The sequence below is a fragment of the Fukomys damarensis genome, unplaced genomic scaffold (assembly GCF_012274545.1).
Source record: "Fukomys damarensis isolate Sample0158 unplaced genomic scaffold, DMR_v1.0_HiC HiC_scaffold_24, whole genome shotgun sequence".
NCBI lineage: Eukaryota > Metazoa > Chordata > Mammalia > Rodentia > Bathyergidae > Fukomys > Fukomys damarensis.
Genome location: NW_022900936.1, coordinates 53189235 through 53215666, shown reverse-complemented (window position 1 = coordinate 53215666; position 26432 = coordinate 53189235). Strand labels below are relative to the sequence as shown.

The 26432-nt window shown below is 33.3% G+C and overlaps 1 protein-coding gene across 1 annotated transcript in view; it reads right to left on the bottom strand.

The window, feature by feature from the left end:
• Positions 1-10342: 10342 nt before the first annotated feature.
• Dzip3 (DAZ interacting zinc finger protein 3) overlaps positions 10343-26432 on the bottom strand; it is an 84374-nt gene continuing 68284 nt past the window's right edge. The window contains exons 23-32 of the mRNA XM_010630156.2: positions 25121-25217; positions 23527-23630; positions 21791-21878; positions 20854-20955; positions 17206-17331; positions 15005-15144; positions 13574-13694; positions 12514-12654; positions 12336-12434; positions 10343-10802 (exon numbers count right to left, since the gene is read on the bottom strand). Coding sequence (XP_010628458.1) covers positions 10692-10802; positions 12336-12434; positions 12514-12654; positions 13574-13694; positions 15005-15144; positions 17206-17331; positions 20854-20955; positions 21791-21878; positions 23527-23630; positions 25121-25217 — 1129 coding nt within the window. The 3' untranslated portion in view covers positions 10343-10691. The remainder of the gene's footprint in view (positions 10803-12335; positions 12435-12513; positions 12655-13573; positions 13695-15004; positions 15145-17205; positions 17332-20853; positions 20956-21790; positions 21879-23526; positions 23631-25120; positions 25218-26432) is intronic.

Genomic DNA, 26432 nt, shown 5'->3' with positions numbered 1-26432 from the left:
AACTTCTGAATCTCTGAGCCATGATTTTCTATCTAAAAACGGACAAATGAAATGTCAAAGGTGACAGAAATGCCAGGAGAATCACACAATATTTGTAAAAGTGATTTGCAAAGGTTTAAAGATTGTAAAAATTAATCATTTTGAGTCCATATCAAACATCACAAATAAATGAGAAATAAAAGCATTTCCTTCACATTTACCTTATTCCTGTTGTGAATGATTTCTAGGAAGTTTTAAAACTTACTTTATTTCATCTTATCAAGAAGATAAGAATGAATATTTGACACTTTCATTCCATCAGTAAATGGAAGAGAGCTTCTATTTAATGTTTCTTTTTAACATTTCAAGGCATAGCATTAGTACTTCTGACTCCCAGAGTAAATACTGGGCCCAGGAAGTAGCTGAGTAGTTGCTGAGAGTTGTAGTATGGTCTGCAAAACTGGTGTCTCGGAGACACACACTTGCAGATGCTTTTGTGTTAACACTATAGTGAAAGACAAAGCATGGGCTTTGGGGTTAAGCTGTCTTACGTCAAGTCTTGGTCTTCACCTTAGTTTTTTTTTTTTTCTTTAAGCTGTGAATAATAATTCTTATCTTACAGGATGTTTTTAGGACTAAATAAGGCAAATGATAGCGAGTTATATAACAGAGGTGAAAAACTACTTCCTTTCTTCTTCTGTCTACGGTTGTTCCTTTCAGCATACTTCCCTCTTCTCTCTTGAGGCAGCTAAGTTCACTGCCAACTTACTCTAGGTCAAGGTGGCACTGAATTCCAGTGTGAAGTGAAGTGAGACTTTCACTTTGGAGCATCCTGTTGTACAAGACGATTTCCTTCACATGATGCTAATTGCCTGGTCATGAGTATAATAGAAACAAAATTCAAATCTATGTCTGGACAAATGCATATTTATCGAATATGCATTGAATTACCATAGAATGGCAATTACAATTTCTCCCAGAAAGGTTTCTGGTTTACATATGTGTGCCTGATGCATGAAGTAGAATTTATAAATCACTGTGTCATCACTACCAAAAAATACCCTCTAGCCATATTTAAAAAGAGACTGTGACAAGGGGCCTATCAAATTGAATGGAAAGGCCATAAAACTAACATTTCATTTGACATAAAACTTGATATATTATGTGATAATGCTTCAAGTAGAACCCAAGACCCCATTCATCACATAGGCTGCTCCGCACTAAGTTCTGAGCTGTGTGTTAATGAAACCATCACACTCCACTCACACCGCAGATTGCAGTCCCCTAATCAGCACTGGGTGCCTACACATCAGAAAATGTTCCCATTGAAAATGTGTTTCTTTCACTAATGAAGTTTTCTGGGAGAAAGTTACATTGTGACAGAGGTCACACAGTGTCCTCCATGGTACAAGGGAAGAATATCAGACTCATCTGGCTAGTCTATAAAGAAGTACAAGGACATGGGACTCATTTCAGGGAAAAGAGCTAGGAATTTTCAGCTTTAAAAATAATCTTCAATGATTCTGATGCTCCCCATGGCTTAGCTTTTCTAATCAAGCTGCCAACCCAGGACCAACGACATCAGCCTCAGCTGAAAGAATATTAGAAATGCAGGATCTCAGACTTCAGTCCATACATGCTAAATCAGAATCCAAATTTTACCATGATTCACTGGATGTTAAAATGTGAGCATCATTTGAGTAGTGTTTCACAGCCTCGGTCCCATATTAACATCTTTTGGAAACATTTTAAAAATACCAGTGCTCAGCTGTGCCACTATTTAAATCAAAATATGCAGGAGTAGAACCTAAGCATCAGATTGTTGTATTTTCCTCTTCCCGTCTCTTCTTGTGTTTCTAGGGTGTAGTCTGAGAGCTACTATCTAAGAAGTCACAATCTACACCTGAGGCTTTGCTGGGGTCCCCACAGCTCATGATGGCAGTATCTAATCAGTGGCTCAAAGTGAGCACTTCAAATAGCAGAAAGAAGACAACCATGCCTATTAGTTTCTCCTTCATGTCAGGTGCTATGGCTTAGATGTTGAGTGGCCTTGAAAGATCTGTGTGTAAAGACTCGGTCCCCAGTGTAACAATATTGGGTGGTATTATGGATCTTTACAAGGTGGGTGGACAATCCTTAGGGCACGTCCCTAGAGGAGACTGCGGCACTTCAGTCTTTTTCTACTTCTTGGCCGGAGATATGACCAATCTGCTTCTACATGCATTCCCACTATGAAGTGCCACCATCCACCACCCTTCCCGGAACTGAGACAATGCAGGTTCTGTGCCTCTGATCCTTTCCAACTATGAGCTAAATAAACTTTTAAATTAGTTTCTTCAGGTGTTTTTTGTGTTAATGGGAAGCTTACTAGTTTACCAGCTATTCTAGCACACTCTTATTACATATACCTTCAAGACGACCCTGTAAGGTAAGAATTATTAAAATGAGAGAACTGAGGCTTAGAGAGGTAAGCTTTACCAGGAGATACTAGTTTTTTTTTAAGTAGGAGCATGATTTCAGGAGTGAGAGATAAAAGTAGGATGATGGACATTTCCAGGGTCATTGTATGACTCATCGGAACAGAATATGGGAAAAGATCTAAGCTCAAAGTTTTTTCAGGATTAGATCAGTAGAAAAACAGAGGAGCCTGGATCCAACCAACTGGGTGGTGGTACTGTGCAGGAATTTGCGTTTGCTTCTTTGCTGTGTTTGAGTAACACAACCTTAAGATGACTATGCTGTGATGTGAATTTAGTGCTCATAGTTTTTCTTAGCCATACTAAAGATTGAGCCCACTAAAGTTTTTTTTGTTTTGTTTTGAATTTTGAAATAAGGTCTTGCTAAAGTTGCTAAATTGCCAAGGTTGTGCTCTGATTTGGGATCTACCTGTCTCAGCCTCTCAGATGGCTGGAATTACAGGTATGTCCCACCATGTCCAGCTTAGTGCTCATTTTTTAAAGTAACTTGAGATGTAACTAACACATGTACATATTTAAAGTATATAATTTCATAAGTTTTGACACACACACACACACACACACACATATATATACACACACACACACACACACACACACACACTCATGAAACTATCACCGCAATCAAGATAATGAGCATATTTCTTACTTATCCCTAAGTTATTCTTTGTGTTTCTTTGTAATAACTCACTTCTTCCCATCTCCTCCCTGCATCCTCTTTGTTCTTAGGCACTGATCTGTTCTCTGTTAATATAGACAAACTTGCATTTTCTAGAATTTTACACAAATGCGATCATATAGTATATATTCATTTTTATCTGACTTCAACATAATTGGGATTAATCTACATTTTTCTATGTAGAAAATGTTCTTTTTTATTGCTTATGCACTTCCCTGCAGAAAGGAGTTTAGGTTGTCCAATTTAGGGGTAAAAACAATCCTTTTTAGGAAAATTTATGTACAAGATTTTTATAGCCATATGCTTTCATTAGTCTTAAATAAAAATCTATAAGTGAAATGGCTGCATCATATGGAAGATGTAAAGAAAACTCCAAATTTGTTACCTTAAAGAAATTTCTATAAAATAGAATATTACTCAGCCATAAAGAACAAGAAAATAGATTCATTCATAGGAAAATGGATACATATTGAGGATATACTCCTAAGTTAAATAAATAAGTTACACATGTGTAAATACCGAATAGTTTCTCTGGTGTAAATAAACTGCAATAGTACATAAGATTCTAATAAGATTACTGACATTATGAAATGGGAAGAAAGGGGCTAAAGGTGTAGGGAAGGTGGAATGGGTAGGGGAAGGGTAATAAGGGAAAAGAAAAAAATGTGAGATAATGAAAAGATGGAAATAAAGTGTTTGTAGATGGGGAGAGGATGAGGGGGTGAAGGGAGGGCAGGGACAAGGGGAAAAAATGAGAACCAAGACCTGTCATGTAGAGGTACAAGATCCCAACAATGAATGCAACTGTACTGTATCCCTAAAATGTACCAATAAACCCAATTAAAGCTGAAAAAAAAAAAGAAATTGGAACAGGAATTCCATCTGTGAGTAATAACCATGTTGTGTCAGCAGCCACCAAGATCTTGAACCAGGAAAAAAGATTGCAGCTCAAATAAAAAAGACTCAGATAATCAGCAGCATTTTTAGCAATAAAATTATTTCATATTTAAGGTATATACATTTCATACTTAAGACATGTTGACACATTATGTTGTATGACACATGACAGAAGAGACATATGTTATACTGTTATACTTTTTTTTTTTTTTTTGTACTGGGGATCAAACTCAGGCCCTTGCACTTGCACGCTTGCAAGGGAGGTGGCAAAACCACTGAACTAAATCCTCAGCCCTAAACTGTATGGGGTATGAGTGAACAACAGATACAGAACACCATGGCAGTAGTAACTCAGAGTACACTCAGGAAAAATAAAACATGTCCTAGATACTGGAGTATCAAGATTAAATGCCCTCAGATTTCCATAATAATTGAGGTTGTCAGGGATGAATGAAAGAAGCTATTGGGGCACTGAATTAGAGTAGATCTCTTTGATTGGCTACGCATGACAGCAAATAGAAAGTGCTTCAGACGGGGTCATACTTCATGAGTTTATTGACCAGATGTAGAACAAGTATGACTAAGAGACTTGAGGTCATTCACATGTGTGTGACAAGTATGTGACATATCCCATATATCTGGGATAATTACAGATACAAGTTGTTCTGCTTTTGTCAGTTTTTAATGTGGCTTTATTATATTACATGTGCCCAAACTGAATAATATACAACTTTCTTGAAATTAATCTTCTATCACTATGTCAAGCCATTTAATGTTTACATAAAACCTTTCTATACTGTTAATTTGAAAATTTCTCATTTGTATATTAAAGATACTTTCCTTCAAAACAAAAAATTATAGTTGTTTCTGCTTGTTTGGTTGGTTTTTCTTTTTATAAATAATCTGAGCTGGCAATTCCTGTATTTTAACTGAGAATTTCAGCTCATTGCTATTTAATATAACTACTAATATATTTGCATTTAAATCTGTCACTTTACTATGTGCATTTTTTATGCTTTCATTTTATTTCTTGGCTGTGTGAGTGCATGTGTGTGTGTGTGTGTGTGTGGCTTAATCAAGTAGTTTTATCACTATATTTCTCTACTAGCTTGATAGTAGTATGTTCTCTTTTTGTAATTTCAGGCAGTTGCCTTACTGTATGTGTGTGTAGGGGGGCATTTTTACTTAGTAAATACTTTTATCACTTAAGCAATGCAAGAATCTATACTATTTTAACTTTTTAAAAAATGCTAACTTATTTTTAACCCCTACATTTTTTATTGTAGGTATAGATTTTAATTTAACGTTTATTTTAAACCTTTTAAGATATTCTTGATTCAAACATTCTATGTTATCATAGCTTTACTTGTCTCTGTTCCTTTTTGGGTGCTCTTTATTCTTCTTGCACTTCATTTCAGAGAATTTTTTTCTGCCTGAAGAACTAATATTTTTAAATGTGGGACTATGGACAATAAGTTCCATTTATATTTGTTGGAGACATATTGATGCATCCTTAATTTTCAGGGATAAATTCACTGGAAATAAATTTTGAATTGGTAGTTATTATCTTTTAGCATATAAACATATAATTGTGTTATCTTTTGGCTTTTTTTTTCTTTGTGAAAACTTAGCTGTAATTTTATTGTAGTTTCTTTAGAGCCTGGAATGCTTTTAGATGTTGCATTTTTCCAGCAGTTTTTCTCTGATATTCTTGGGTATGATAGTGATTAGCAGTGGCTTCCTCTTCAAATGCTACTTAGCATTTGAATAGCTTCAATCTGTTGATTTTTTTGTCAGTTTTGGAAAAAAATTTTAGTATATGTTCAAATAAAAGTTCTGACCTATTTTTTTTGTTAGTCCATGCATAGATGTTAAAGCTTTCACTTTTATATATTTTTGCATGCTCTATTTTTTTCTCTTTCTGAGCTTCAACCTGAGTATTTTCTGCTATATTTTCCTGTTCACTAATCCTTTCTGCTGTTGAATGTACTGTTAAGCCTGGTATAATCAATATGATAGTAACTGAATTTCTTTAGTATTTAAAAAATGACACTTTACCATTTTTTAATATTAGTCACACTTTAGAATTTGTAATACCCCACTATTTGGAATACCCCTTGATGTGATTGTTATCTATTGTTTTGTTCAGTTTCAGTAATTTTAGTCCCATTTATTAATATGCTTGCTAAGTTTGTTCAGTATCAGATTGTATGTATATGAAATGTAGAAAACTCCGGCTTGTGTTTATCTACCTTTAGAGATATTTGCTCTTATTTGGTAGGTTGGCCTACTTCTAGTTTGTTCTCTGCTCTGGAATTTTCAAGTTTTCCATGTCTGGCATTTGTTAGTCCTGAATTCCAATTTTATCTCCAGAATCAGGATAATACCCAAATCTCAGCTTAGCTTTTCAGCAGTAGGAATATTTTCTTCTTGGTTTTTTGCTTGTCTGGCACATGGACAGTTTAGGAATTGGCAACTGCTTCATGGGGAAAAAAATGCATGAAGAAAGTTAGTCTCACTTTTCTAGGGGAGATGGTAGGAAGAGAGTCTTGCTTTAGCAAGTGTAGACAATAAATGTTTTTAATCTTTTATTTTATTTTATAGTGATCTGATAATGTGAATATTAATAGTTTATTAAAACAATCTGCTTTTCTTAAGTGAAATGGAAACACTGCATCTTTAGTTGATGATACATGGCTTTTGTCACAGGCCTTTGAAACAAAAACAAAATTTTTCTTGGACTGAAATAATACTGAACTTTGTAGCTCTGTCTTGAAAATAGCCCTTTCTTTTTGTTATAAAATAGAATTTCAAGAAAGAAATCAGTGGCTCCCGTACTAGTTTCCTATACAAATTTCTATTTTCTTTGAGATGAAAAAGCAATTTGACAGAGAGATTTAGTATTACTAATACACTGCAGATGTATTGTTGTACTACTGAAATCACAGACATGGTAATAAAATTTCCTGGTCTTAAAAAAAATGATACAACCTTGGGAAGGAAGATATTCTAAACATACAGTAACATGATGTTTTAAATTGAAAGGGTAAAACATCCAGCCTTTTCCTTTTAAAATATTGATCCAATACCATCAACTTTGATATAAAAATATTGTAAATTTGTCTTTATTCTAGCTATAATAATGTCTGCTCATGATAAAAGTATTCTAATCTTGTTTTGCTTCTGTCTTTACCCAAAGAAATAACTTAGGAATTTTCAAGTGGTCAGTTTTATCAAGAAGTAAATTTAAACAGATTGGATGATGAATGGAAAGTTTAAAATTTTGTTTTTTTATTTTTTTGAGGGGGTATATGATGGGTCAGTGCTGGGGACTGAACCCAGGCCTTATGCTGGTGGCAAAGCACTCTACCACTGCATTACTTTGGGAAAGAAGTGTACAGGTGGTGACCTGTCCAAGTTTGTTACTTTGTGAAAGAAGACTAATAAATGTTCATTAACTACAACAGTAACTGTCATTTTTTTTCTCTACTTTCCAGAAAAGGAACAGGCCAAGGAAAGTTAAAATAATTTATTTATGACCATACTATATGCTAGGTATGGAAATCAAAAATCCAAAGCTAGATTTACCTGAGAAAGCCATTTTAACTAGTGGTTTCTAAAGTTTAATGTGTTTTATTAAAACATTTTGGTGCTAGTTGTTAAAACAAATTTCCAGATGACCTCCTGAATACCATCTTTATATAAACACACCATGTACTTGTGATAGTGGTCCAGGATCATATACTTAAGAAAAAGCCCCCTTCTAATCTACACATCCAGTTACTGAAGATTTTCTACTCAAGAAAATCAGAAACCACATTATCTTCACAATGAATTAGTATCTATTTTGTCATTTTTAATCTGGCTAAAAATCAGTCTTAAACTACTCCAATCTCAGAACTCTTATCCGAGAGACTTACAGACAAGGTATTTAAGAGCATTATGTAAATGCAAAAGATTCTTGTTAAATTTGAATCTGGTAAAACAAATAAAATAAAAGCCTGCTTTTCCCGAACTGATCAGAAGATAAAATTTATCATCCAAACTGGGATTCTGTTAAGAGTGAAAGAAACTATGCATAATTAGACAACAAATACTAACTTGAACCATTCCAAGCAAATCATAGAAAGGAAGGGTCAAATTTTTTCTGTGTCCAAGCACTATTACACTTTTTTATATACTCAATACTACATTCCTAGTACAAAACAACCAACCAGTTGTGTTTACCATGTGCTTAACTTTTTTTTTTTTTTTTGAGACAAGGTCTTACTATTAGCTACTAACTAGCTGCATGACTGAAGCTAAAAAATACTTGTAAAATGAGAGGACAGTTTAGAAGATCATGAAGAGGACCAATAAACACTGGCATTCTATGATTCCAAGACGTTCCTGGCATTTCATGTATACTATTTCATGTTTACTACTTTATCTACATGACTGACTTGGTTTTTTTTTTTGGTACCGGGGTTGAACTCAGGCCCTTGCACTTGCTAGGCAGGTGCCAGAACCACTGAGCTAAATCCTGGCCCCACTTACTTCTTCTTGGTAGTCTCACATTTCCCTTTCCCTTCTCAAACAGAAGAAAAAAATGTCAGCAAAACTAAACAGAAATAGACATTTGAAATACAGATTTAAAGTAGTTTCTGTTATCCTTAAGATGAAATACTCAGATTACATATTCACTGAATTAAGAAACATTTATTCTGCGTGAGAAGAAAAATGCTGCTGTAAAGATGTACTAAGAAATGGGTTGTAAACAGGAACTAAGTTTTACAAAGTAACCTGCTACATGACCATGACCTTAATGTGCCAGACACAGTGATGATATTAAAGATCCCATAAGTTCTGAAGTCTGGAATTCTGATATATTCTTGGCATTTTACATACTAGGTGATTACCATCTTTTTGGATATTTTCCTTCATATTGTCTAGCCTATTCTCATTTTAGGAAAAAAATAACTTTAGTAAATAATTACAGAAATACAAGTTTTAAATAGAAATTTAAAGTAACTTCAAAATACATTTATACTGAAATACATGAAATATACAGGTTAAACATTTGCAGAGTCAAAAAACATTTATATTTTTCATAAATTAGTGAGTGAAACTGAGAGAGTAAATATGAATCAAGAAACATTTATTTCACTAGGCAGTGCTGAATTACTTTAATACAACACTTACAGCACTTATACAATAGTGTTTCCAAAATAATCTTTTGACCTCTAAGAATTAAAGTTCTCAGTGATGTTTTTTGTTTGTTTGTTTGTTTTTGTTTTTTGTTTTTTGAGACAGGGTCTAACTATGTAGTTGAGACTGACCTGGAACTCACTATGTAGCCCACGTTGGTCTCGAACTCACAGCAATCCTCCTGCCTCAGCCTCCCAAGTGCTGGGATTATAGGCATGCACCACCATGCCCGGCCTCTGATACATTTTATATACATAACTCAGACTAATAAGAACTTTGTCACAAGAAGCAATTACAGTTTTCCTTTCCAGAAGAAAGTGAAATTAGAAACTTTTAAAACAGAAAAAAAATATCTCCCCAGAATGTAAACTGATTAAGCTCTAAAGAACATGCTTACAAATGAACATAAAATTTTAATCATTTACCTCAGCAAATAATTTGCATATTAAGCATCCTCCCATTTTTACTACTTCCTGATATCTGATTCTGGCAATATGTATTCTGCATATGCAAGATGATTGAGAACACAAATGTCTTATAAAGATATTTAAGAATTAGCTTTTGAGGGAAAGACAAGTCTTATAGCTTTTATTAACTTATATGGTATAAATACTTCTACTATGGCAGATTTCAAGCCACAAATAATTTGACAAGTAGTTTGCAAATTTCCTTAACCAATCATTCCTCATGAGCCATCATATAAGCCAGCTCTGACACACCACTAGGTGCTCTCCACCATCAAATAACTCATAATCTCTGTATGGGTACATATTTTAGGGGACATTAAAGAATAGAGAAGACAGGAATACAATATAAGCATTCAATTATATTTTAATAACTAGTTTTAAAATTTGAATGGAGCATTAAAATGTGTAGAAATTTTCCTACTTTTTTTTTTGTTTTTTTTTTGTCTGTTTGTTTTTTTGAGGCAGGGTCTCACTATGTCGTTGAGACTGACCTGGAACTCACTATGTAGCCCAGGCTGGTCTCGAACTCACAGCGATCCTCCTGTCTCAGCCTCCCAAGTGCTGGGATAAAGGTGTGTGCCACCACACCCAGCTTCCTACTTCTTTCTTATTTCAGTTTTTCTCCTAAATTTACCTCAAAAAATTAAAATGCAGTATATTTGAGGAAAAGGAAAAGATGTGTAGAATAAGGAAAACAACAAGAAAAAAATAGCAAGAAATATATTAGTAGTTATGTCCACAGAAAAAAAAGTCCACTAAGATAAGAACAAATATATTGTAATTATTAAAATTCCATCTTCTTAACCCCCCTCAGTTTAATTCACAAGTCCTGAAGATTTGCCTGAAGATTTGGCTGCTGCTTTGATGCAGTTAGCTAGCTTGTTTAGCACAATATTGAAGAACATACTGCTTCATGCTGCTCACACAACCAGCTCATAAGAAAAGGCAAAAGTACATTGTGGAGTCTGAAAACTGAGCTTCTTTTGCATAGGCACCCACTTTGAATCAGACCTTGGGTAACTGCTGGCTGGTGTGACCAGGGAATTCTTCTGGTAGCAAAACATGGAGTCTACAGGTTGGGCATGTCCCTTGTTGCATCAACCATGGCCTAATGCACTAAGGGGCAGAAAGATTTGTGTTAGTTGCTCAGATGTAGCCTCACAGAGACAGTTGTCACTCCATGTATCAGTGTTACCAACCAACATGGCACCTTCTCTATGGCGTGCTAAGCAATATAGTTGGTAATGGCAGAACAACTATCCGTTAGTTTACTCTATTAGGTTTCATCCCCTAACTCCAGTTTTCAGAAGGCATAGCAAGTCTTCCTGACAAGAAAATTGGGGAAACTTGCAGCATTCTCTGTCTGGTTTGTTTTACTATATATTGCCTTCATTAATTAGCCAGAAAAAAATCACAACTCAATGTACAAAAGTTACCAATACCTTATAGAAAATGCTTATGGTGTTCTGAAGTTAAAACCCCAAGAAGATATACTCCTCAAACTGTCTCCTACAGTTAAGATGGTAGTGATCTTTGATTACGAACTAACCATTTGCTAAGTCATTTGCTTAAGTAACGACTCTCCAAAAACCAATTATTTTAACATATATAAATAATAGAAATCTAGGTCAAGTGAGATTAAGAATAAGCACTATATCTGAGGCCCACTAACTCTAACTGTAAAAATAACCTGAGTGAATCATGTGCTTTCTGTTCAATAGGTAATGGCAAAGAATAAAAAAGTTCTATTAAACATTTATGAATTGTCAAGACCTTAAAAACTTCAAAGGAGAAAGGCAGGTTGCTAAGTGTCTTTCTTGGAGATCTTTTAGTATTAGATATTTTGTGTATATGTCTTCATATCAAAGCAGATATAATAAATAATTCTTCACCATGTATCTTTGAAATGATGACTTACAAAAATGGCTTAAAACTGAGTTGGTTATTATTCACTTCCCTGAGAACTCTTTCTTGTGAAAGATTATCTTTTCTTATGGCAAATTACATCTCTCCACAAAGGACCTAGACCATACAGTGTAGTATCAATTGTACTTACACAGAAACAACACTAGAATATAAATGCTAAGAATAAATAAAGGTATGCCAGCCTTACATATTTCTAACATTAAAACTCCAGCCTGAGCATCTTCAAAAGCAAATATAGGAGTCTGGACAGACTACTAAGATAAGTCTTATGCTGTACAGTGATAGAGAGACATCATTACATATGGATAAAGGGCACTAGGTAGAATTTATAGCAAGCCAAGGTAAAATGGTCTTGTGGCAATGCTAGTTTGCCACTAAATCATATGTCAATCAATTAACAGTTCTCCCAGGTCTATTCAAGGGAACTGTCTATTGTGTACCATTTAAATCCCAACAATGTTCTCTTCTCCTTTAAGCATACATAAATCTAATAACCATAGTGTAACCATAACTATATGTCTGTGTGTGTGTGTGTGTGTGTGTGTGTGTGTGTGAATGTTTCTGTATGCTATTCAAAAGAGAAGTGCAGAGTTATACACAGTGGAATCTATGACATGCCACTGGATAATGATGTATGTCTATGATTTTAAGTAAGGCAGTATTAAGAAGTCTCCTTTAGCTCGTTAATGATAAAATATTAACAGAACAAATTTGAAGAGTTACCTGAGAGTGGAATTTGTGAGCACAAGGTAAAACTGAAAGGTTTTCTGGAGACAGATTCTCATGACAGATCACACAAGGCTCTTCTTCTTCCTCTTCATCCTAGGGAGAATTATGCATGTTAAATGTAAGCCTATTTGTCCCTCCCAAATAGAAATGTGTTTGCAATCAACAATTTTACCACATTATTGGCTTCTTCCCATGTGGCAGAACCTTGTGAACTGAGGGAACTCCAGGCTGATTTTGGGGGCTGGGGAGCATTAGTCTGTGATGAAGAATCGCTAGGTGAAACATTACCATTTGGCACTGTTTTTTCTTGACTCTGAAAATAAAAACGTTATACTTAGTTTTTAGAATTATTTAAATACAGGATGAACTGATAGAATTGCACATATGAAGTACTGCAAGAATTAGCAAAAATTAAAATTAAAAAATGAAGAATTTGATCCATGAGATAGCTCATTCATTGAAATAAAATGTTGGCAATATGTATCAGAACCAGGTAAGACAAACTAATTCCATGTGTTTTTTTTTAAATTAAAATACTTATTGAAAATTTTTTTAAAATGTCATTTAAAATCATTCAAATTAGCCAGGGATTTAGCTCAGTGGTTCCACCAGCTGCCTTGCAAGCACAAGGTCCTGAGTTTGATCCCTGGTACCAAAAAAAACAAAACAAAACAAAAAAACATTCAAAATAACCTAGAGAAAATTTCAAGGTGTTCAGTTATTTATTTATTTATTGGTTATATATTTTTAAAATGTGATAATTATATTGATCTAGAGGAACCAGTATATATAAATATGGCACTTAATCATGTTAACTTTCCTTTTCTTTACCTGCCCGTCCTTCTCCACTGTCAGATTTCCTTCCTATCTTCACAAAGACTACTTCTGTTTCTTATAATCTCTCTTTTATTTTGCATTTTAAATTATTTATATTTTAGGTTCCTCACGCAGGAGAAATTGTACAATGTTTAATTTTCTGTCTGGTTCATTTTGGCTTAGCATTATGGACTACTCAGCCCCAAAGGGGGGCAGGGTCAATTTAATTCTAGGTATGTCAAAAAGACTTTCTGTATCACTTGTCAAGTTGAAGTTATTGAATTATTCACTGTTAATTAATAATCTAATACAATTAGAGGTTATTGATTTTCTTAATTTATTATAGAGATAATGAAAACAGGTAAACATTAGAGAGATCAAAGCACAGATAATAGTTTTTTGTTTTGTCTTTTCACCTGAGGCTTCTTAGGATCAATAAATTGGGAAATCTTGTAAACAATTTCATCACATGTCAGTCCAGATAAGGACTTCCCATGAGCCTCCTTCAATTTTAGTAAGAAATCTGTAAGCTCCTTTCTGGAAGAGATCAGAAAAAGATGTGTTGATTTTCCCTATTGTCTTGAGAATGAACTCCCCCCAGACAAGATATAAAATTCTATCACATATCAGATAGATAACTTGTCAGTAGGTGAGGTTCTTTAGGCCTTTGATCTAAAAAGTAATTATAGGTCCATCTGCATTTATCTGAAATCAAAATGAAAATTCTTAACTGGGTCAATAATAATACTTACTGTTTTCATGAGTGATAAAACAGAATGTTTATTTTTTCCAAAATGAGATTTTAACTTTGATTTTGAAAGCTCACTACAGGATAACTGAGAATACTTATTTTTGTATATAAGTCAAGATCAATATATTTCTTTTTTAAACTATATTGTTATTGGTTTCTTCTTTATTAGTATTAGTAGTTTTTGGAAAAACAAAAAGATAACAAAGATTAAATAGAACCACAAAGGAATGATTAATAGACACTTTCATTATATGGTTAACACCTACAATTATTTTAATCAATATGTTCCTTTTCAATTTACAAAGTCCACTGAACAAAAGCTTGTATCTACATTTATGATAGGTCCGAGGATGAAATATATTCCCTTACCGATTGAAGTATCATGTCATTAGCCTTTCCTATCTATTCATAGCAGCTGTATTACATACCATTTTTCATTTTCATTTTATTACCATGAAATTTATAAAAACCACAATCTAATCAATAGCAATAGTATGTATAAGAAAGGGTTGGTTTTCAACTGCAAATACTGGTGAAAATTAGAATTATTCCCTTGGATACAAGAGTAGAGAGGAAAAAAAAAAACTTCATTTGTGTAGGAGTAAAATGAAATATCTTTCTACCAAAGTGAGGTTATGAAAAATATGGTTACTTCATAATTCCTTGTGTTTAACTACGTTCTTCAAGAAAAAAGGAACCTCAGTAAGATCAAGAAATTAGAAAACAAACACCTGATGTTTAAGGTTTATGTAGCATACAATTTAAAATTTACATTGGAAATCATTTATTAAAGTATTGTAAAGGATGGTATTTGAACTGAATAAGTTAATAACTATTTGTATTTCAGTAAAAGGGCAAGCCTAAATTTAAAAAGTTATTTTTTCATGATTTAAGACTAACAATATTACTGATGAAACTCAGCATTTCTAACGAACACTATTATTTCCTGGTAAGTTCCATTTTCCTTACCAAGGCCACGATAATGTTTGTACATTTTTTGTCTGTGTTATGCTTCTCTGAAATGTTTCATTGCCACAAGCATTGTAATAGAACCTGTATAATATGATTTATAATCACTACGTAAAAAGTAAGGTACCTGGTTTGTTGTGGAAAAGCAGTTTTTAGTCTGTCTGTGATCCTCTCCCAATTCATCAAAGAAAGATCAGTTCCCAGACCTGCACTGGGAGGCACAGTCTCTCCTACAGGTGTTGGCATAGTCCAGGCAATGCCAGTCATCTGGAAGGCACAGAGCATTATAACCCATCAGTTTCAACTAATAAGCAATATTCTATGCTATCATGACATTTCCATACCTCAGAAAAGGAGTAGGATGAAGAACAGCAATGTGGACATGCTCATTCTTTTTTTAGAGTTGTTTTATTCCCTTGACTAATGCAACAATATTTTAAATTTGTTGTGACTATTTTAACATATTGTAAAAGTATGACACATTACACAGTAATTACAAACATATACAGAAATACATAAATTGTGTCTATTGCTGTATTTTATATAGCAGTAGAAAATTCAACCTGAACTTTATAAATAAGGGGATGAATATATAAATTATGTTACATTTAAAATGGGAAGGGGAGGAGGGGGTGAAGGGAGGGCAGGGACAAGGGGAAAAAATGAGAACCAAGACATGTCATGTAAAGGTACAGGATCCTAGTAATGAATGTAACTGTATTGTATACCTAGATTTTACCAATAAACTCAATAAAAAGAAAAAAAATTATGTTACAGTTAACCTAATAGTTAAAAAGACATCTATGTCTATTTGCATATGCAAGATGGTCACAAAAATGTTCAGATATAAAAGGTATAGTATTTATAACTCACCTAGTATCAAACAATTTCAAATGGATATGCATAAGTACGTACAGAAAATGGTATGCAAGTTATATGACAGTGTTTGAAAAATGGTTTCACCTAGGGATTCAATTACAGGGTAACTCTGTTTTCTAACTTGTATATTTCTATATTATTTGAATTTTTTTCATGATTAGCATGTATACTTTTATAATTAGAAATATATTAATATTAAATTTCTCAACAACTAAAAATTTGTCCGCCAAATGTCTCATGAATGATACAGAGAGACAGTATGGAAGTTAAAGTAATACATCTGAACTATGAAACCACTGAAATTTTTCCCACATTTTATGGCAATTCCTTCTTCTTAAAGCCATTAAGATTCTAATTAATAATATCAATAGTGAATTTTTAGAGTGCTAATCTGAATAATATAATTATATATGTAACATCTTTTACAGAAGGCTTTATGGGTTATGAAAAAATTAGCAACTACTAATAGTCATTAAAGTAACTTGTACAAAGCCTTGTGAGGAGCTTCAGATTATTGTTAAAAAATCAGATTTGCCTCAGTATCAAAGCTTTTCCCTGGTATTAGAGTTAAAATAATTTAATATTTTTAATAAAATTTTATAAAATGGTGGGCAACCAAATCACATCAGAAATACTGTAATATGGTGATAAAAAGATGTGGTACATTTTTTAAATGTTGAGGCTTATATATATTTGTTTATAGAAATGCAGCTTTTATGAAAATAAGCAGCATCCATCTGACTATATATAGTGTATATTTGAAAAATATACGCAAGTAACTGTCTAGAATGCATCTAAAAGAAAGTCAAGATTAGAGTGTTTTTTCACTAATTATATATAATATCATACTTCTGGAAGAAGATTTTTCTTATAATAAAAAGTTTATCTTAGCCAGGACTAAAAATAATAATTCTAGTAATTTTAAATTTCTTTATTCCTTCTTTGGGCTTAGATAACACTTATCTGGCTATTTGTCCCTAGGAAAATTTATAATTTTGGAATACATGTTCCAAGGTGACTCTATTTATATTGTTTATGTAGTTGAAAGACTTTGTGCCCTACTCTGTATGTGAATGTATAAACATTTTTTCTTTAGCTTTGTGGCATAATTTAATTTACTGTGACTTGACTTCTTTTCTTTCAATCTACCCAACAACCACACTAAAAAGAAATTAATAAAATATCAACATACTTTGTTGCCTGTTACATAAGTAAAGCTAATTGTAAAGACCCTCTAATATAAGTGTATCTATTTTATATCCAAAAATATCAGTTAATAAAATAAGTAATATATAATACCTGAGAATAGTTTTTCCACAGAAAATACTCAGTTATCACCATCACCATCAAGATCATAATCACATAAAACAAAGAGAAGGTATTAATTTAAAAGCCCAGATTAGGGATAATGAACTAGTCATTATCTATTCCACCAAGAAAGGATCTTACTAGGGGAGGTCTAGGTTGGCCAGGTGCAGAGATGACTGCAGGGCAAATTGCAGGCATTTGAGGAACAGTAAGTATTGGTCTAAAGAAAGAGTCTTTCACAATTGGTCTTCCCAAATACTGCTGCATCTATAATAGGAAAGGTAGAACAGAAAAACAAACAAATTCACAAACATGTATATATTCATATAGGCAATAATTTAAATTTATACAATAATATAAGAGGTAAAACAGTAATTAAAAATCCATATACAAAGCACACTAGAAGCAATGTGTTATGGTGTGGATATTAAATATCCCTCAAAGGTCCAGACACCAAAGGCTTGGTCTGAAGCCTGTAGTGCTACTAGAAAGTGGTAGAACCTTTAGGAGATAGTGCTTAGTAGAAAGAACTTAGGTCATTGCAGCCATGCCCTTGAAAGGGACACTGGGGCCCTTGACACCTCTTTCTTTCTCTCTTTCTTTGCTGCCAGCTACCAAAAGGTGAGCAGCTTCCTTCACTACATACTGTTCACCAGGATGGACTCCCTTTACATAAAGCCAAATGACAGAGTCAAGTGACAACAGACTGAAACCTTGGAAGAAAAACCAAAAAACTCTTTTCTCCTATCAAATCATTTATCTCAAGTATTTTGTTACAGTGACAGAAAGATGACTAGCAATTATGTCAGAACATTAAATATATATGAGTATCTGAAAAAGAAAGGGCAGGGAGATATTTTGATAAGACCACTGAGAAGCAGAAAAAGAGAATTGGATTTTATTCTCACTTTCTCTTCACCTTGATAAGTAAACTTAGATGCCAAGTTCCTAGTCTATAAAGTGAGTAAATTGAGTTAGATGATTTTTAACACCCCCATACCAGTTTTAACAATACAGGACTTGGCTAAGATTCTTATTGAGTGGTGACCATGATGGTAGGCAATATTGATACTCAGAAGTTTCATAAAAAACCTCAAAGCTATCCATAAAAATACTGCTTTCTCTATTATATATTGAAGGTACCACTTAAACTAGAATCAATTTTTTTTCACCTTCAAGAAAAGAAAAATAAAGCAGGGTGGAACTGGGGTAGAAAGTCTCCTATAGTGACTTGTGGATATGTTTGTGGTTATCACTGTACTTCCCAGGGGTTTGTGCAAATCTGAACCTTCTTATAAGCTGCCATGGGAGGGATACTTTGTTGGCTAGATAAAGGAGACAGATTTATTAAGCATTTACTATGTGAAAGGAGAAACGCCAGGATAAAGCACATGGCAGGAGTTTGATAGCAATTTTTTGTTTAAAAAAAAAGAAGAATAACAACATTAATGTGATCTAAGTAGCAATCCTAAAACTGGTAGCTCAAAATGGAAAACTTTATACTGAATAGACTGAATTAACATTTGTTTCTTAACATCACTGAAGGACAGACATTATATGCTTTACAGGTGAGTAAAGATTTTTGAGAGCACCAAGAAAATATAAATTCAAAATGGCTACTAGATATTAAAATTATGTATAACTTTCTCAGGTAATATAATAGTGGCACAACTGTGTCCAGTAAGAGTTTCTCTTCTTTGAAGATATATCCTAAAGTATAAATGGATGAAATCATGATGTCTTAGGTTTGCTTTAACATATTTCAGTGGAGAAAAACAGAGGATGACTTAAAACAAGATGGTCAAAATGCTGATATGTTGAAGCTGGCTCTTGGGTTTGAAAAGGTTTACTACACTATTTTTATGTATGTTTAAAATTTTTCATAATATAAAGCTTTTAAAGAATAAATGGTGATCTGAGTCAACAGTCCTATTCTCTTTGAAAAATCAGTATTATCTAATACTTCTTGGAGAATTACACAGCCAGAGTACAGGAATCAAGATACAATAAAACACAAAAATACTGAAACTGGAAAGAGTCCACATTATCCCTGCTTTCTCAGGTTAAATCTCTGTATATTTATAGTATTGTGATCATTCTCTAGAACACTAGAACCTCTGAGACAGATGGGACTTTAGTGATCAGACCATCTATAACAATTTTCTAGTTAACTGATGGAAAACTAAAGTTCAGGATGGTTGATTTTCCTAAGACCCGCATACTTCTTCACAGAGGTAGTATCTAAACTCAGTTCTCTTTAGTGTATTTCCAAGGTATAAACACCATCTCAATTTATAGCAAATAACACTGTAGCATTTCTAGCCTTTATTCTCCCTAAGTATTCCATTGTTGCTCAATGGTGACTGGTGTTCACACAAAATACTACTGAAGCTTGATCAAGAGCAGCAGAGACTGATTAGGAAGCCTATGAATGTCTACAGAACCTAACTGGAAGTGGGTTTTTGTCTTTAACTAAATTTAGGTAAGCCACATAGGTTAAAGTCTCCAATGGGATAAAGGCCTAATGGGCCTTGAGGTCAAGGTTTGATTTTGTTTTTTGAGTTGAAAGGTATCACTCATATCCTTAGGCAAGGATTATTCTGGTCTGATTCCAGAAAACTAAGAAAACAATTCTCTATCTTCCAGCTTAGTCTCTAGAGCTATTTGATATTTAGAATCATGGGAAAGGTAGACTATAATCTGTGACCAGCAGTATTTTGCATATGGGCAGAAGTTAAAGGGTTTTAGAAATCCTTCCAAAAATATGTGTTACTTCCTGTAACAGGCAATCTTTGGGATTTTTCTATCAGTTACTTAACATATTCTGGGTATTATAATGTTCAAAACCTAGACAATATTCTATATTCTATAGACTCTGAATCGACCAAAATTATACAAGGCAGTACTATCCTTCTAAACTAAAGCTTTTTTAGCCCTGGATTCTGCTTTTGAAATACACAGGGTAATGCCACACAATTCACACTCTTAAGCTCTTCGTTATACTTAACCTCAAGTAGAAATAACATTTTCAGAGTTCTACTACAAGCAGGAGGGCTAACATCAAAAGTGATCTGCTTCCACATATCTTTCACCTTCTTCTTCCAACACTCAGCTCTGTCATGATAATAAAAGTTATCACCCAATGGTATCCTTCTGAAAGTCCTTTTGGAAACTTGTATTAAGTTACCTGGGTTAAGATACTGTGTGTCCCGTAGAGTAATAAACAATATAGAACAGAGGCCAGTGTATCTGATTAAATCCACTGGTCCCTAACAAAGATTAGAGAAGGAGAATAAGTAGAAGCTGTCCTTGCTGTTGAAAACTGACTAGAATTTAAAAAATAAAAACGAAAAGGAAAGTCTACGGGTGAAGTGGAGGGGACTAAATCATCAGGAAATGCCTTCTAGGATATTATGCTGCACCATTTCACTTACATAGTAGTAACATGAGGAAAATGGGAATTCAGTATTCATTAGTTGTCTTCCACAATATAGGTAGGATTGAGAAAATAAATGAGGAATACTACTCTTTAGATATCAAATGCATCACTAAAACCCAGAACAGAACCTACTATGTTATCCTCAGTTGATCCAGTCACTGATTATATCATCTGGTGACTACCATCTGCTAACTATATTAGCAGGTAAAGATATGACTGTAACTGGTACTCCCCACATGTGCCTATTCCATTTTAAATATAGGTGAAACACACTGTACATTCAGTGTTTCAAACCATTACCATTTTATTAAAATGAAGATAGCAATTTTCTAAACTGTCAGGTTTCTTACCAGTAACTCAGGACTAGGAGGTGGTGGAGGAAGCTGGATTGGAGGCAAGCTACTCAAGGGAAATCCTTGCTTCACCTTGTTGATTTGTTCATTGTACTGTGTCTGACAGAGAGAAAAAAATCTCAACAACACACAAGAGCTATAAGTTAAAACATTTAGAAAATTTTCCACAGAAGACACATGCTTGGAAGAAAATAAGGGTAAGGAACAGGGACAGCTCTTTCGAGACTCAAATAAATGAAACAAAAATCTTAAGCATCACTAAAGACAGAGTAAAAAAGAGACTGGGAAGAAATAGTCAAAACTACCAAGGAACAAGTTGGCTAAGTCTGTAGTAGTTTGAGGCAGCTCTTCACAATAGAGCATCATTGCTTTTTGGCAGGTAGTGTTATAAAGTCACAAAATAATTACAATTACATATTAACATCATATATAAAAAGGTTCTAAAGCCAAATTAATAATCAATGGGTTACCTCTTTAGATTACCTTCAGCATGGTCCTGATTCAATTAAACCAATATTAAGAATTACTCTGCATTATGGAATAATTATATAAAACGTTAAGACTGAAAATTAACACAGGACTAATTGACCTTCCTTGTAATTCTGTAAACACATTATCATTCAGGCTAGATGTGACACTTTTGATTATAGTGGAGTTAACTTTGAAATTCTAGGAAAGCTAGGTAAAACACAATATTTGAGTTCATTATTTACTGGACAAAGGATCTAAAAGGCCACATGTGTAAGTTAAGGATACTATTTACCATCAACTATATGCAAGTAATTTTATGGAGGCATAAACTTTGATAAATGAAATGAATAAAACATGCTCTTCCTTAAGGTTCTCTAATAGCTTTTAACATGAGATGTCTTCTTTAATTATATACTGCCCATAACATTCAGCCTATTCGCTCTAAATATAATTTAAGACTTACCCTGAGAACTGCAATCTTGTTTCTAACATCCGCCACAATAGAATTCCAACTATCTACTGCAGCCTTTAATTGAAGTGATTCTAGGCTGCTAGTGTAGAAAAAGGAGAAAAAGTAAGCTCTTCTTTTTACAATATATTTAAATTTCCAAAATTTTCCAGTTTGGTCCCTAGCATACATGTAAATAAAATAGAACAATAAAATTACCTGTGTCACCAATAATTAATCTCAAATGGGGCCAATGAATGGCAGGGCTTGTTAATAAAAATAATAACAAAAACTAGTGATATGTACGAATTATTTTTTCAAGAAAAAAATACAACTTATGCTTTCAAAATACCAAGGTTTTTTCTATGTTGGTAACATATATACATACATGTGTGTGTGTGTGTGTGTGTGTGTGTGTGTGTGTGTGTGTGAGTATATGGAAAATATGCATGGAATATATCTCTGATGTACTAGGGAAGTAGAGAAAGACAAACAGGAAAATTCCCTTAGGCATCCAATGCAGGGACAGTCTCAAAAGTGTTGACCCATCCTGGAAGTAGTTTTTGGATTATCCTTGTATTAACTCTGACACAAAAGAGCCACAGATGGCCTCTCCCATTCCTTTGTGAATTGTATGAAGATACTGCTTCTGAGAAAGCAAGCTAGAAACAAGTACCTCCTTTGCAAGGACAAATGAGATTATTTTCTTTGTACAATGTATAAACTGCACAAACACAGCAGCTCCATCAAGCCATGTCCAATACATAATTAAGGTATGAATAACTTTGAAGTCTTTAGGATCTATCATTTCTAGAAGAGACTTCACATGGTCAAAAGGTCTTTTCAAAAGGTCTTTGGTGGAACACTGCTATAGCTGTATAATCCATTAAAAGAATTTTAAAAGACCGGAACAATTTACCACATAGGATCATCCAATAAAAAGAAATTTAATTTTCCATTTCTCCTTCTAGCAAGTAAAGAAGGACTCTTCCCTTATAACAGTATTTCGTTAACTTGAATGCACATCTATATATGCTAGGAATCTTGCTAACTGTAATATTCTGATCATTTAGAATTAAAAGAACAATAATAATCATTAATATGATACTCATTAAAAATAATATCTTGGTCCTAGAGATTCTAATTTGTATTTATTTATTTTTTTATTGTGGTACCAGGGATCGAACTCGGGTCCTCGCACTCACAAGGCAGGCCACCGAAGTGCTGAGCTAAATCCCCGGCCCAAATTTGTATTTATTTTTAAAGGTAGATCTCATCAGACTACAAATATATGGAAAAGTACATGGAACTTGTCCAATATTTGAAAATTACTCATAAAGCACAGTAGGAAACTGTCTATAATGTGATTATAAGTATTAATAATGATTTTTCCTCAGTATATTCCCAAATTAATTAAATCAAACATTAGAAGGAAAGCCAATAGAAAAAAATTCCAATAAGAATTCATCTTTGTAAATATATGGTCCTCATGCATGTGCCTAAGACTTTTGATATATTTCACTTTGGAAGAAAGGAAAAGTCTTTCAGCAGTTATTACTAAACTCATTACTTCTCAGCTCTTTATCAGGACCAACAACGTACAAACATCAAAGTGACTAAAATAACTTCTGATGTATAATAAAAAGGGCTTCTTCACTCAAAGACTTTGTTATGCTCTATGTAAAACACATCATAGGATATGTTCAACCTTGGTGATATTTGAGATGCATTAAGGAGGAGGGAAAGGTTACCTGGCTGCCATGTGAGTCACCCTAGCAAGCTGACTGAGACATTCTTTTTCAGTCTGCTCTAGATGAAGCAATCCAAAATCTCTACGGCACTGTAAGAAATACACCTGTAGATTTTTGAGAGAGAAAGAAAAAAGTTGAAAGTGACCTTGTAAGTGAACATTTCTTCCCAAGTGTAATTTAAGTTGATATATGTCAAATATATTTTGTTATTTTTCAGTCTGCCTCAACAACACCTGGACTTCTATTAAAAATATATTATGAATGCTTTTCAATCAATGTAATCATACAATTCTAATTTTCATATTCAACAGTCACTGGATTAGTAAACATCCTAGAAAATTATTTTTCAAACTTGTACACATACTATAATCATGTCAGATATGTAAAAAAAAATGATATCTTGGACCTAGAGCTTCTAATTTAATTGAGAGTGGGTATAGACTGTGCATTACAATTTTAATATATGGTAGCTTTCAAAAGCTATTAAACTAATATTCAGCTAAGTTTGAGAATACTCTAAAGAAATCCTAATATCTATTTTTTTCTCTTGATGAAGAGGTCAGAAATCCAGAACACACAGAAAGATATAGTATAGTATAAATGGGCCTTGGAAATCATCTGGTCTAATATTAATTTCTCCCATATCAGGAATCCTTTCCAAATTATTACTGATGTACAGTCATTTAGCCTGGATGTTTTTACTACTGACTCACTAAAAATTACACTACTGGACAGCATTAAATGTTAGAAAGTTCCTCTTCTCTAAAATTAATAATGGAAGCAGAAAGAAATGATCAAAATCAGTAAAACGCAAAGAATACAAAAGAGCTTTTAAAGTAATGTGGGTTTTTCTTTTGTTAAAGCTAGTACTTGAAAACTATTTTCATGAGTTTTTCATTTAGATATCAGCCATTAGTTATTGGATTCTGGAATTCAACTATTCTTCCAGAGAACAAAACTTACTAGTGACAAAGGTGGGAAGGTTTAAAATGCTTTTAGTATCACAGATTCTCCAAAACTATGAATCTTATTGTATATCAAGTTTGTTATCTATAAATATAAATTACATACACATATACATTATACTCCTTTTGAGAGACCCTACCTGTGTGGTGCTTTAAACTAACTTAGAAGAAACTAGGTGACTTTCTAGCAGCCTAGAAACTAAATTGATTTTTTCACATTGGGTTATTTCATGTATATGTATTGTTGGAAGATCTAATATAGGAAATAGCAAAGAAAGGAGGTATTACAGCAGCAATGAAATGTTATTCTTTGAAAGTTTGACTTAGTGACTTTGCTTCATGAGAATTTTTTCAAGATGTCTACATCTGTTCTACATCCTGCACTGAGCAATCTCTTGGAGTCATTGAAGAAAAACAACATAAGATCATAAACACTGTAGTATTTATACGCAATATGATAATAAGTTTAAAAAGCACAAGAGTCTGAGGTGTGTTTTCTTAGCTTGTTCCAAGATGTCTCATTTCTATTAATTTAAACATCAGGTTTTTTTTCACAATTCTTTAGTAGACTAGTAATACATAACTAAAACTTCCTTCCCTAACCCCATCCCCAACTTTTATTTTTTTACCTCAGCTGTTAAGGCTCTGCTAGTTTCTGCATTCAGCTTGTTTAAATATGTTTTAATTGTGCTCTCCAGATTATGCTTCTCCATTTCCCACTGAGATCTGAAATATATGATCACTAAAGAGTAAGCAACATTACAACAGGGCAACCTTTTTCATCTTATTATGAAGAAGTAGATCCTTACCAGATACCAAATTGGCTGGTGCCTTGATCTGAACTTTGCAGCCTCCAGGAAATACATTTCTGTTGTTCATAGCTCCCTAGTTCATGCTATTTTGTTACAGCAGCTCAAACTAAGATAGCAAGTTACTTCCCTATCCTTCAGTTTCCTCACATGTGAAAGTAAGAAAATTGTACTATCTTTTTTAAAAAGTTGTGAAAATTCATGCAGACAATGCAAAGTTCTTTTCCTTGGCACATAAACACTAAATAAATGTTAGCAGTTATCGTTGAAAATAGATTTTACATAAAATAAAGTTTCTGTAAGCCTTTTTCATCCCAACAATAGCAACCACATAGGTTTTTATTACCCTTGTAATAAAATCAAAACCTTAAAATATTTTTTATTGGTTATGTCAGTGCTCTCATTTCAAATCTCAGAGCAAAATACTACAGCTTGAGAGGGAAGGTGAGAGTGATAATGGCTAAGGACATTGTTTATGCAGGAAATAATGGAAAGCGATACCGATTAGCCAGTGAGGTTTCTTTTTTTCTTTGTATCCTTTGCTCAGCTTCCTACACTTAAATACCAGAATTCTCTAGCATAAAAACCAAATTCTGTCTTTAATAACAACAAATAATTGAAAATACATTATTATTAGGACTGTCATAAGAGTCATATTCAGTGTTTTATTATTAGAAGCAGCCAGATGTTTGAGAAACTAATACTGATGAGAAGCTTGACAATAATATGTTACTAGTATCATTAAGGCCAAAGTCTATTAAGGAGAAAAAAAACATAAAATGTCCATACATATATTAACATAAGAGGAACTATGCCATTCAATATTGTGGATAAAAGTAAACAACTTCATAAAAAATTTGTGTTTTAAATGATGCCATCGAGAAAATGAAAGGACAATCCACATAATGGAAGAATATAAAACTTCTTGTTATATATTCAACTTTACTCATGATAGACAAAAAAAGCATAGAGAAAGTCAAATGTTTATCAAACTGATAAAAAGATGAAATGTGCTTTATGAAATAATAGAATATATTTATCCATAAAAAAGAATGAGTACTGATACATGCTACAACATGGATTTGAAAATCACATTAAACAAAAGAGATTAATCACAAGGGGCCATATACTA